Here is a 12,703-nt window from a genome sequence, read left to right as displayed (position 1 = left end):
CGAGTCAAAACATGAGCCACACTTGGCTGCTGTCCCCCCAAAGTATTTTTGGTCATGTGTTTCATTGGGCAGAGCCACAAAGGCAGCCTAAAACTTATCAGGCAACGTGTGACCCCACTTGCAAAAACACCAAAATATTGCCTATGCAAAACAGGAAGCGCCTCCCACGTATTTTAGAAACTTGGTTGAAAACTTGACCCTGCTCAGACAGTAGTTTGGGTTCTCAGCAAAATGCTCAGTTCTCTACCATTGCATCATGCCGAAGAGAGCCAAATGTTATTCTCTTGCCTTTTGGGAGGCACGTCCAACTGGAGAGACAGAAGTCAGAGAATTAAATGGCTCTGGAATGGACTTGAGCGTCGTCATCCAGGCAGTTAATGGTTCCAATCTAGGTCGGGTGCGTGAAGGCTAGAACTCACCACCCCCCGATGTCCCAGGGGCCGATGTGAAATCGATTGATGTTCTCAGCCCTCCTTCCCCACTGGATAGGTGTCCGCAGTACAGCAATTTAGCAGAGAGGCCAAGGATCAAAAGGGCGTGGAGAGAGGAGGAGTCTCTCCCCCGAGAAGACTCTCAGCCTCATCTGTCTCTCAGTTCACCAGGCCCCAAACCAATATCCACAGTCACGTGGACCTGATGCCATCTCCTCCTTCCCAAAAGCTAGCATGAGGCAAGGTGGGATGGCTTCACGCAGTAGCCTAACGTGGATGGGCACTTCTCCTGCAATCACCACATGGGGTAATTATGGAATGGGTGCAGATGGTTCAATCAATGCAGGCTTCAATGGGGGCGGCAGGAGGGTAGCGGAGAGTTCTCCCATCCCGCTACCCACCATTCCCAAGATTTCTCTGCAATGGAGAGAAGAGAGTATCCCAGGAAGAACAAACGTAAGGCAATTAGTGAGCTCATAAGTGGACAGTGGTTTCTCCATGGGGTTTGTGCTGCATAGATTCTAGGCTTTTGTTTTCTGCTCCCATCCAAGCTTTCCATACAGAACAAGCTCCCTGCCCCCAAAGTAACACTTCCCCCACTTTGCTGGTCAAGCCAGATTCGGGAAAACAAAATTCATGATTCAGAGGAGGCATTTCCAGGATGTACCAAGGTATCAGACAAACCACAGCCCCAAGTCAAACTTGTAAAGCAAGAAATAGTAGCAAAAAAGCATTTAGGCCAAACTCTCTGCTGGTGACACTCCACTGAGTTCCTTGCAGTTACATCCACAGAGAGTTTGGCCCTTTATAAGACAAAACAGGATTTTTATCTACTTTTCGTCAGGTGAGAAACCCAGCCCTCGAAAAAGATAGTCTTGCAATTAAGGCACTTGACTGAGACTCGGAACAGTTGGTTTCTAATCCCAGCTCTGACACAGACCTCGTTTGTGACCTTGGGCGAGTCTCTCAGTTCCCTATCTGTAAAATGAAAACAACACTCTCTTTGTCTGGCCTATTCAGACTGTAAACTCTCTGAAGCTGGGACTGGGTCTTACCAAGCATACATATATTTTGTTCTCGGATGGGACCTTTAGGTGCTAACATACTAAGCTGCCATGACAATTGCTTTTTTAGATGTTTTCTCAAGATTTCTTGAATTCCTCTTTCAGCCCCTTCTTTCCTCCTCATTCTATCTATACTCTTGCAAACAAACAGTATCTCCTCCGTAACAGAGCTTGATTTGAACCCTGCAGTGTGTATATGTAATTCACATGACAGAATCCTAAATTCTGTCTCTTTGGTGATAGATTTAATCAGTCAAATACCAGGTGGAGAGGACTTTTACAGCTTTTTGCAGGGAGGAAGGGGGAACAACCTATAAAATCCAGTGTCTAGCTAACAATAACAGTGTCCTACAGAAGTGTTAATAGGGACATCACTATGGGAGAGAGATGCACTCTAGCAAGATTTTATTAACCAGAAGCATTTTCTATTGCATGCAGCAAACCTAGATAAGATCTGTTCCCATAAAATGTGACCTATTTACCAAGTTAATAGGGTCTCTATTAGGTGCTTTTAACAGATGTGTGTTACCGCTGTGGCCCAAGGCCAGCTGCATCTCAGGAAACTTTCAAAATACTGTTTCCCCTTGTTTAAAGTTATTTACAGAGAGCTGACTGATTCTGTAAATGGATCCTTGCTTTTCTCAGAAGTGATTCTAAATATTTGGATGCTTCAAAAGGCCAGAGACACGGCTCTAAGCACGCACCACAGTTCCCACATGAGAACAGAGGAGGCCTAGCACAGCACAGGGTCTCTCCGACTTGCCAAGTAGCTTCCATCACATCATGCCTGATATAAGAGGCTAGTTCTGTTAAGAGCCAGTATTGAGCTTTAGAAGATTGGGTATCAAAACCCTAATTAGCATCCAGTCCTTCCTTTGAACAAATAAGACAGAGTTGTGATTAAATGTGAGGTGAAAACAGGGCTAGCTTTTATGGTATTTTTAGAACATCTTTTAATCGGGACTGCAATATGCAAATATCCTCTATGGAAATCAACACTAAGATGACTGGCTGAGCAACCTCTGATGTCACCATTCCACACCTCCCACCCTAACATTTTCTATAGCTGTCCTTCAACCCAAATTAAGTTTTACAAACCTGTGAAAGTTTAACAAACAAAATCTTTCCCAAAGTGCCCCATTGTTCCCCAAGACCCTGGTCTCTACTGGCTTTCTGTGCAAATGTCATAAAATAGGAATGCTTGGTTTGTTGCCAGGTCCCTGTGAAAAGGCTCCACTTCTCATAACCCACATGAGCCAGTCCCTGAAAGGGTAATTCAGCACTAAGTAACCCATGGATGTGTGCACAGTCACCTTGTCATCTGTATTCCCCTAGCACCTAGATACCCTAACAGAGATCAGGATCACATTGGGCGAAACACCATACAGACCCAGAATAAGATAACTCATGAGAAACTTGTATCTTATCTCCTCCTTAATCCGAGTATGAGGGTCACTGCTGCATTTCTTCAGCTAAAGTTGCAAGACCCTTTCCGTTCTATGCTGAATCAAATATTTATGTATAGCTATTATTAAATGTATTTTGTTATCACTGCTAAAGTACACAGAGCTTGAGACAGCCTCAGTTAATAAAAGGTTCAGTACTCACAGATCCATGTCAAAAATAAAGACTGCTCAAGAAAACAAGCTTCTCCTGATACTGGAAGAAGAGGGGCTTGCAATATCCAAGTGTGGCAACATGTTATACTGACTAGCTGAAAACGATCTGAAGAGAGGGGAGGAAGGAAAAGAACAGAGATGGGGCTATGGAAGATTCTTTTTGTATTTGTCTCCATTCAGATTTTTCACTGATTTGGAAAGAACTAACCTGACTCACTCAGAAGTTACCGGATTTCCCAAATAAGTACAAAGAAGATAAAGAGGGTATCACTCCATTTCCAACCCGACACAGAGTAATTGCTGCAGGGACAGAAGCAAATAATCCAGGCTGCATAGAGTGAGAGGAAGACGTGGGAAGAGACATTCAAGGGATGGGGACAGAGGCTGCTGCATCTTTTGTGGGAGGGCTTCTGAGGAAGAGACTTACCTGGAGATCCATGAACACGTGGATCACTCAGTTTGGGGGCTGGTCAGCCAGAGCTACAGCTAACCTCTCTCCTCGGCCCACGTCCCCTCTCTCATGAAGGGAGCTGCCTTTTCCCATATTCTTGGAGAACCTGAAGGTGGAAGGCTAGCTCGCTGTCTGAAGAGGTACTTTCTGCTCCTGACCTTCAGACACGTTTGGTTCTTTGAAGAACAAGGTGGGCAACATGATTGGTTGGAATTCAGATAACCTAATGCTACTCATTCTGTCCACTGATCTATGCTTTATAGTTCCAATTCCGGAAAACACAAACTTGCATGGCGTCAGTTTCAATGGGACACGAGCACACCCAGAACTGCTTTCCTGACTCATGAAATGTGTGCAAGAGATGATACCATACATCGTGCACATGACCCCATGTGTGTGACAAAGGCAGCATTTGAAGGCAGTCACTAGAAATGAGAAGGGGGCTCAGGCGGGAAGATTTTAGATGATAGTACATTGTCAAAGGTAAGATAATCAGGGAGAAAGATTTTTTTCCATCGCTTAAGCATCTGAAGCTTCATATATGACACCTGGCTTGCAAAAATCAAATGCACAAACTTAGAGGCACTTTCTTGGAAACATTGAAGCGTCACAGGCTTTGCTGATTGCATACTTTGTGTGCGAGGTTGGTTCAGAATTTCCACTGAATCAAAATGTGTCAGTGGGTTGTGGCCACACAATTGATAAATATTAAGACTTCAAGGCAAACTTCGTGTTCTGTGCTTGACACACATCTCGCCGGCTGTGGGCGAGGGACATTGGACTTGGATTGAGCTACCCACAATTTGTTTTTTTAATTCAATATTTATCTTGTGGTCACACCTACCGACCACCCAGCTCAAGACTCCATTGGGCTACAAATAGTAACCAACCATCCCAGTTCCCAAAAAGTAGTGGGAAAGCACCTGTACCCTTAGCACATAAAGTAACTGCCCCCCCAGTGTCAAGTCATCATGGATCAGGCTAAATGGCAACACAAGGGTCTTCTTCCTCTAGAAAAATGTTCCAGGTACTCCCCTGAAATCCCAAATCACCCCTCCCCTGAAATCCCAGATCACCTCCCTTTGCTGCCCCCCTCCCCACACACCTGCAAGAACAAGGGACATATAGACTTCCTTATACAGGAGATCTGGGAAGCTTTGGCTAGCAGTGGCTATTTTGGAGGAGGTCACTGGCGTTTTAACCATTCCATCATAGCATGTGCCAGGAGCAGAACAGAAGGGGTTGCAGATTTAAGGGCAGTTTGCATCATCATCAGTGGTCGTGTTGCTCAGGATAGCGCCGAATGGAGCCCCGGCGAGGCACTGGAATGGCAGACGTGTGTGGGCAGAGTGCTGGAAAGGAAAGCTTGTGCAGGCAGATGCTGCTTCTCACACACTATACCTGACTCTACCGAGATGCCGTCAGTGGCTCACTTTGAAAACGGACAAAAACATTGACTCAAAAAAATAAATTAAAAGAAAAAAGGCATTAACACCACACAGACAAACCCAGTCTTATGCTTCTTCTCTCCCAGTGATCAGCTTGTTCAAGGCAGCTCTGTGTGACTAACTCTATTTTCCATTCTAATTAGAAAGACTTCCTGTCTCTTATTAACTCAACAGCTTCTGATTGCAAAGATTACCTGCAGCATAAGCAATTAAAGTCTGATGCTGAAACTGTCTACCCTGCTGAAAAGTTAACCACGGTCCTTCCCATGGCCCCCCACATTACTGCCCAGCTTGTTGTAGATCAGCATGAATGGGGATATTTTGGGTTCCAGCATCAGAGAGAGGAATCGGGGGGGGGGGGGAGGGCGGGACGGAGGAAGGGCGCTGGAGCGAGATTATACTTTTGGGAAACAACAAGTGTGAAAACTCACTTGAAATATTCAAAACACTATTAAAACCTGCAAGTGGCTACCAAGAGTCAGGGCATGGGGGAGGGGATACAGTACCTCCAACAAACAAGTTACGCTCACATCCTGTAACACAGCAATACCTTGCCAGATGGGGAAAAAATATCTAACCAATATATTGCAGCATAGGGTTACTTTAAACCAAGTATATGGTAATGACTTGTAAACCTAAATTAACAGCCACTGAAAAAACTACAAACGACTAAAATAACGTCAGAGAAGATGCCTGCATGGGGGCAGGGACACTGTTTTATTCTCGGTAAGGCTCCAGGTAGGTATGGCCCAGGAGGGGTTAAAGCTACCCCTGGAACACACAAACTGCTCCTTTTAACCTCATGGACTCGGGGGTCAACTCTATTCTTTGCATTATCGGATAGCTAATAAGATAGAAAATATCACAATGCCACTATGTAAATCCATAGTACGGTCACACCTTGAATACTGCATGCAGTTCTGGTCACCTCGCAGAGAAGGGCAACAAAAATTATTAAGGGTATGGAACAGCTTCCATGTGAGCAGAGATTAAAAACCAGAGACTATTCAGCTTGGAAAAGAGAGGACTAAGGGGGGGAATATTATAGAAGTCTATAAAATCATGCATGGTGTGGAGAAAGTGAAGAAGAAGAAGAAGTGTTATTTACCTCTTCACATAACACAAGAAACAGGGGCTCACCGAATGATTATTAATAGGCAGCAGGTTTAAAACAAAAAGGAAGTACTTCACAGAATGCAGTCAACCTGTGGAATGTCATGAAGGTCAAAACTATAACTGGATTAAAAAAAGAATTCGATAAATTCATGCAGAACTGGTCCACCGATGGCTATTAGCTAAGATGGTAAGAGACGGAATCCCGTGCTCTCAGTGTCTCTAGGCCTCTGACTGCCAGATGCTGGGACTGGATCACTTGATGATTGCCCTCTTCTGGTCATTCCCTTTGAAGCATTTGGCACTGGCCACTGTCAGAAGACATGAGACTGGGCTAGATGGACCTCTGGTGTGACCCAGTAGGGCCGTTCTTATGTTTATCTTCATTGTAACTTTTACATCAGTGGAGTCCCACCAGGCACAAATGGAACGTGATCCACTGTTTCCTGGAAGGCCACATTCCAAAGCCAAATCACCATACTCATACGCTTCGTTTCTGTAATGGCTTTGGGCCCAAAGGTCCCCAAAGGACTTAAGGTTATGTACACATGATTGTGCAGAAACGCAGCCAACACTAGGGTTGAGGGGGTCTGCACGTCAATGAGAGACGCTGACCCAGTTTTCAAGGGCAAAGCCCTATTTTTAATGGAAGTTGCCTTGGGATCTTGTCCATGCAGAGCAGACAGCACCTGGGCTTTCGCAGGTCTCATTCAAAAGGCCTACACAACATGAATGTTACTCAAGTTTATCCTGGAACAATGAAGGGATCAATCAGTCCTGCCAGGATTGAATGCTGTGCTGCTCGAGTGCTGAGGGATTCGAAGCGGACACTCAGAGGACTAGCTTGTCTCTTGCACTTCAAGCCCTCAGTGATCAGCATTTGCACCTGAACACAGAACCCTGCCGGTGCTCTATTATGTACGCTCAACAGGGATCAACAAGTTGGGGGTTGTGCGCACACAGGGCCTATGATCCAAAGCTTGTGGAAGTCGGTGGAAAGACTCCCATTGGCTTGAACAAGATTGGGATCAGGCCCATGTACAGATACCTGTATGCAGCAGGCAGATGCCCCTCGCCCTCTCCCTCGCCCATTTGCATAAGCATTCATCAGGGATTTGCCCACTTAATCAAGTGTCTGCAAGAGTGCATGCCTCAAAATTAGGCCAGTGCCTATAGTTGCCCCGGTGCAACCATCCCCTGCCCCCATTTTCATACCTGACGGAGAGAGTGAAGTCTCCTGGATTGCTTTTACTAGGCCGGGCCAGAAAACTCCCATGGACGCCTCTTGTCAGGAGCAACTTCTCTGCTTCTATTCCATTGATGTTGGGGTGAAACCACCTACAACAAAAACGTGGGGTGTGAAAACAAATATACATTAGGTACCATCCAGTCATCAACATCTCCTCCACTGGGGTGTTCATATTGGCTTCTGTTCACTGACTCGGCCAGGTGGGAGAACTTGGGACCCACTTGAAAGCAGTGGGTCTTTCCATCCCACTCGGTTACAATTCTCACATATACAAGCTTCCCCGCCACCGTCCTAGGGCCCAAGAACAGTCCTTTGCAGACATTTGCATTTCAACAGCTCTGCCCGAACTCTTCTCCCCTCAATTAGTTTGGGTGGGATCTCAGCACGGCAGTTCCCATCCCTCTCCTGTCCCTATGGGCGCAGACACAGAAGACTGGAAATATATGGGTTAGTGGGGGGACGGACGGTGTTATTTGGAAGTTAGAAAGACCTAAAAAAGCATCTCTACCGTCAATAACCAGCAGGAAGCTGAAGGAAATGAACCCAAGTGCTTAGAAGAAGGTAGTAGGGTTCTGAAGATTGGGTATGTGGGGGGGGGGGCAATCACACACACACACGCTCTGCCCCAGGGTGGGCCAACCTGTGGTTCCAGAGCCACATGTGGCTCTTCAGAAGTGAATATGCAGCTCCTTGTACAGGCACCGACTCCGGGGCTGGAGCTACAGGCTCCAACTTTCCAATGTGCCGGGGGGTGCTCACTGCTCAACCCCCGGCTCTGCCCCCACTCCACCCCCGCCCCTGAGCCTGCCGTGCCCTCGCTCCTCCCCCCCAGAGCCTCCTGCATGCCATGAAACAGCTAATCGGGAGGGAGGGAGGGGGAAGGCGCTGAATGGCAGGGCTGCCAGTGGACGGGAGGCTGCTGACATATTCCTGTGGCTCTTTGGCAACGTACATTGGTAAATTCTGGCTCCTTCTCAAGGGCAGGTTGGCCACCCCTTCTCTATACACTTACACCAATAGCAAATGAAAAATTAAACCACACTCCTATGCCACTCCCCCAGCAACAAGAGGGATTTTTCTCTTTTCCATCAGCACAAGCTGCTGTAAACGGTTCTAGGTTTAGTCCTAACTCATGGGGGCCCTATGAAAGCAATTAACAAGCAGGCCAAAAAGACTATTGCCTTCAGTCAGTTTGGCCCAACATATGACACAGGCCCGTTTGTGGTATTTATTTAAGGGTTTGTGTGGGTGTCTTTTAAGACAGAAAAAAAAAAAAAAAAAAAGGCAAAAAAAACCCAAACCAAAATAGCACAAAGAGACCAAAAGCTCTAATGCTACCTCATAGCCATGGGTCTTAAGTCTGAAGCCCAGGATCGCACCTTCAGAGTTTTCTACTCTGATTCTGCTGCCGAAGTGGTAGCGGTTTGAGAGAGGGTAGGACCCTCCCCATCTGGGTCTGCTGCCTGATCAGGGCAGGAGGAGAGGGGGACTCTCCTGTGATTTACTAAGGCTGCACAGAGCCCTCATGAAAGGAGGGGATTTTTAAAGGAAAAAAGGCTAGTGCTAACTAGGCCAACGAGTAGGGTTGCCCCCACTGATCCCTGTTTTGAGAGAGCTGTCCCAGATGAAATGGCTCGGAGGTCCCAGTTGTTTGCACCCCAGATTCAGCAACCCTACCTGTGAGCCTAGTCTAGGCCCTGTGTTTATTAACAGCATTAACCACGTGGTGGGTGGACACAAGTCACATTTAGGCCTGGGCTGGCCACAAGTTTTGTCAGAGCTGCAGCGGGGACAGTGAACCCAATTTTCCAGGCCACAATAACAGTCTGATACTCTCTAGGTACAGGTGTAACTCAAGAGGCACAATTCGCATTACAGCTGCTGTCAGGGACTGAACAGGCCAAGGAGACAGAGCTACTGTTACACCACGAGGTGGTTCCTCCAGGCCAGGGTTGAGACACATTGGCAGGACATTATGGGTGAAGCTTGTCCTGCCATCGCCTGTGCTAGGGAGCCACCGAGGGCCTAATTTTAAACACCCCTTTTAAAAAGTGTGAGTGTAACCCATTGGCAAGTGTCCCCCGCGAGGCACAACCCCCAGAGGATACCGGTTTGTTAAAGCAGCCACTTGGGAGTCTTGATTTTTAGCTCAAGCTATAGCGACTCATAATTTCAGCTCTGGAGTTCCCTGGTTCAACCCCGGGAGTGTTGGCCAAGATGACAGCCATCCCACGAGCATTGCCAAGATGACAGCCATCCCACGAGCATTGCTTTAAAAAAAAAACAAAAACAAAAACAACTTTAAAAGCACGGAGAAACTAGCCGAATCCTCAGCATCATATTATAAAGGAAGCCGAGAACACAGCAAGATCAGGGAAGCTGCTTTGAGTGCTATTCTGTAGTACCACGGCTGTTAGTGTATGTAGATCATAGGGTTGGTAAAAAGGAGACTACTTATGCATAGGTGACAACGTTTTGTCATCATTTAGATTAATTTTAATTTCATCTCAGGATCAGAGTGTCAAGTCATCTACTGACCTCAATTCATGGTATCAGTCAGTACCAAAATCCCTTGATGGAGCTACAAGACACTGGTGCTTCCCCCAGCCCAGCACAAGTTAAAGCCTTGTCTACGCTAGGGCAAAGATTTTTCCGGAAGTGACCGTTTTTGGGTGCTCGGTTTGACACTCCTTAAGTGGGGCTTGATTTTCTGAACGCACTGAACCTGCTTTTTGAAAAATGAGGCCCCTTTAAAAGCATCTCAAGTTGCACATCTAAAAACTGAAGCACCAAAATCATTAGTCGCTTTTTAATATCTTGACCTAGAGTATTAGTACGTTAGTTAAAAGGTCTTCGTTAGCAAGCGCTAATACACCTTTAAGCAGGTGATCTGCTGTAGTATTCCTTGCATTCATCTTAAATAACAGCTAACTGCATAGTAATGTGAAGTGGCATTCTTTAAGGGGTTGCTGTCGCAATAGACAACAAGAGCAAATACAGAGTTAGGAACTGAGCAGTCAATCACACACCTCATTTGGAGCCAGAAGTACACAATCAGGCAGCAGAGACAATAAAGCAAATACTATACACAGCACAGTACTGTGTTAAACGTAAACTAGCAAAAAAAATAAAGGAAAAGTTAAAAAAAAAGATTTGACAAGTTAAGGAAATGGTTTCTGTGCTTGTTTTGTTTAAATTAAGCTAGTTAAAAGCAGCATTTTTCTTCTGCATAGTAACGTTTCACAGCTGTATTAAGTCAATGTTCAGTCGTAAACTTTTCAGAGAACCAGAAGGGTTTGTTCAGAGTTAAAAACGTTCCAGAGTTACAAACAATCTCCGTTCCCAAGGTGTTTATAACTCTAAAATTCTCCTGCATGGCGCTCAGACTCCCCTTCCAAGGGCCACGGACAATCTTGGAAGAGACCTCACTTGGGCGGAGAGATTTGCATTACTACTCTAAAGAGAGTGACTCCAAAACGCAAGACCCTCATTCTCAAACCAACCATTTAAAGTGAAACTGGGGCCTTCACAAGAGAAGCAAACCTGGGCACATTTAATCAGTTAGCGCCCTACATATAAATGAAGCCAGATAAACCTCACAAACCTCCTGTCTGGCAAGAAATCATCATTATCATCATCATCATCATCATCATCTCCTCCACTTCACAGATGGGAAAAGTGAAGGACAGAGAAATGTCTTGCCCCGTGTTTGTGTGCAAGAGACTCTCATACACAAACAAGAGAAAATTAAAATAAATGTAGCATTTGCTCTACGCTTAGGGCTATTTCCCCCCACCCCAGACTGAAACGCTCTTTTGGAAAGGGGGGGGGGGGGGGGAGTTATATCGTAACTGGTCCAAAAACGCAATTTGAAAACAGGACGTGGAGGGCAGAATCTGAACAGTTTTAGAACCTCATACTTCTGAGACCGCAAGCAGCGACTCCCCTTGTGCAGAAGCCAAATACTTAATATTCTATAAAGCTGCTACAGCCGGAACAGCAAATGGCTCTAATGGAGTTTAATGGAGCTCGGGGACCAGGCAAAGTTGCGAAATGTCATGGATAATGTTTTAGCTGAGTGCTTAATGACAAAGATGGGCTGTGAGGGTTGGGCATGATTTTTCTTCTGTCTAGCTAAATGCATCACAGGAAACTCTGGGCTACATGTCTTTATATGCATTAAACAATCCCTACCAGGGCAGACACCCAGGTACCTCAATGTGTTCTGAGACCATCCTGGTATCCAGGAGATCAGAACTTCACATGCGTATCCCAATGCTGACCTCCGCATTCCCTGATGTGTGGTCACACTGCCAGCTTCTCATGTTTCATGACCACACATATGCCTACAAAGGTTTCCATCCCACGATTAATATTGAAATGCTAGCAGTCTCTTGGCTACAGCCATATTTTTGATGTCACAAACCAGGGCAGCTGCATTAAGGTGGCCACTAATGGCAGGAGGAACAGAGGTGCTGCACTTGGGAATGTTCAGGTGCTGGGAGTGGAGGGGGAGCTGGGAAGGGGTCTCATGGTCATGGGGGAATGACAGGATGGTGGCTCAGGGGCAGAGAGATGCCCAGTCTCCTCTAGTTTTCCAGTCTCTTCCTCCACCCTGTATCTCCTTAGCTTCCCTGGGCCCAATGCAATGCTCATTAGCATCTGTTTCTTTGACTACTGATTCTCAGTGCACTATGGCAAAGAAATGTGGGCCTTCCCATGCAGCACCCTGACCCTTGCTCACCCAAAATTTGAACAAGGCAGTCAGGAACAGGGGACGAGGCGGCACTTCAGGGGGTCAGGTTTTGGGCTTGTCAACTTGGGTGACGTCTCTCAAAAGTTAAGCAGAGCCTAAAAGCCAAGATGCTTCCCTAGTCACTCCTACTGCTTGGAAAGAAGTCAATACAAACATCCATGCACACACCCCGCCGTGTTTAGTGAGCACGAAGCATGAAAACCTAGGTGGTCCTCATAAACAGATGCAGGAAAGGCCAACTTCCGAGTTCAGTAGTGGAAGAATCTCTTCCAAACATTACTAGGTTTACAGACCCTCACTGGGTGCTAAGAGAAAAAACAAAGCCTCCCCCGCACGTCTCCTTCTGAAGGCTATATGTAGAAGGGAACGACTTGCCGAGAACTGCCTTGGGATAGGTCTCTGGCCCAGAAACGCGGCAACTGGAGACTCACAGCACGAAAGCAACTGTTTCAAGTACAGATGGTTACTACAAGGGTATCCCCACTCGGTAGTTCCCTTTCCTGAATGCAAAATCTTTGTGAAGGACTCTCTGAGCATGTATGAATAGCTGTGCAAAAACTGAGGGCTCAGTT

General features: G+C 46.2%; 1 protein-coding gene across 7 annotated transcripts in view; it reads right to left on the bottom strand.

Annotated features, from left to right (window-relative positions):
• The window catches only part of LOC125624525 (tyrosine-protein phosphatase non-receptor type 11), an 83,541-nt gene that overhangs the window by 22,948 nt on the left and 47,890 nt on the right, over positions 1-12,703 (bottom strand). For all 7 annotated transcript variants that reach the window (XM_048825312.2, XM_075121104.1, XM_048825309.2 and 4 more), the window contains one exon: positions 7,342-7,464. In XM_048825312.2, coding sequence (XP_048681269.2) covers positions 7,342-7,464 — 123 coding nt within the window. The remainder of the gene's footprint in view (positions 1-7,341; positions 7,465-12,703) is intronic.

This window comes from Caretta caretta, chromosome 18 (genome assembly GCF_965140235.1).
Source record: "Caretta caretta isolate rCarCar2 chromosome 18, rCarCar1.hap1, whole genome shotgun sequence".
Lineage (NCBI taxonomy): Eukaryota > Metazoa > Chordata > Testudines > Cheloniidae > Caretta > Caretta caretta.
This window is presented reverse-complemented; position numbering and strand designations above follow the sequence as displayed.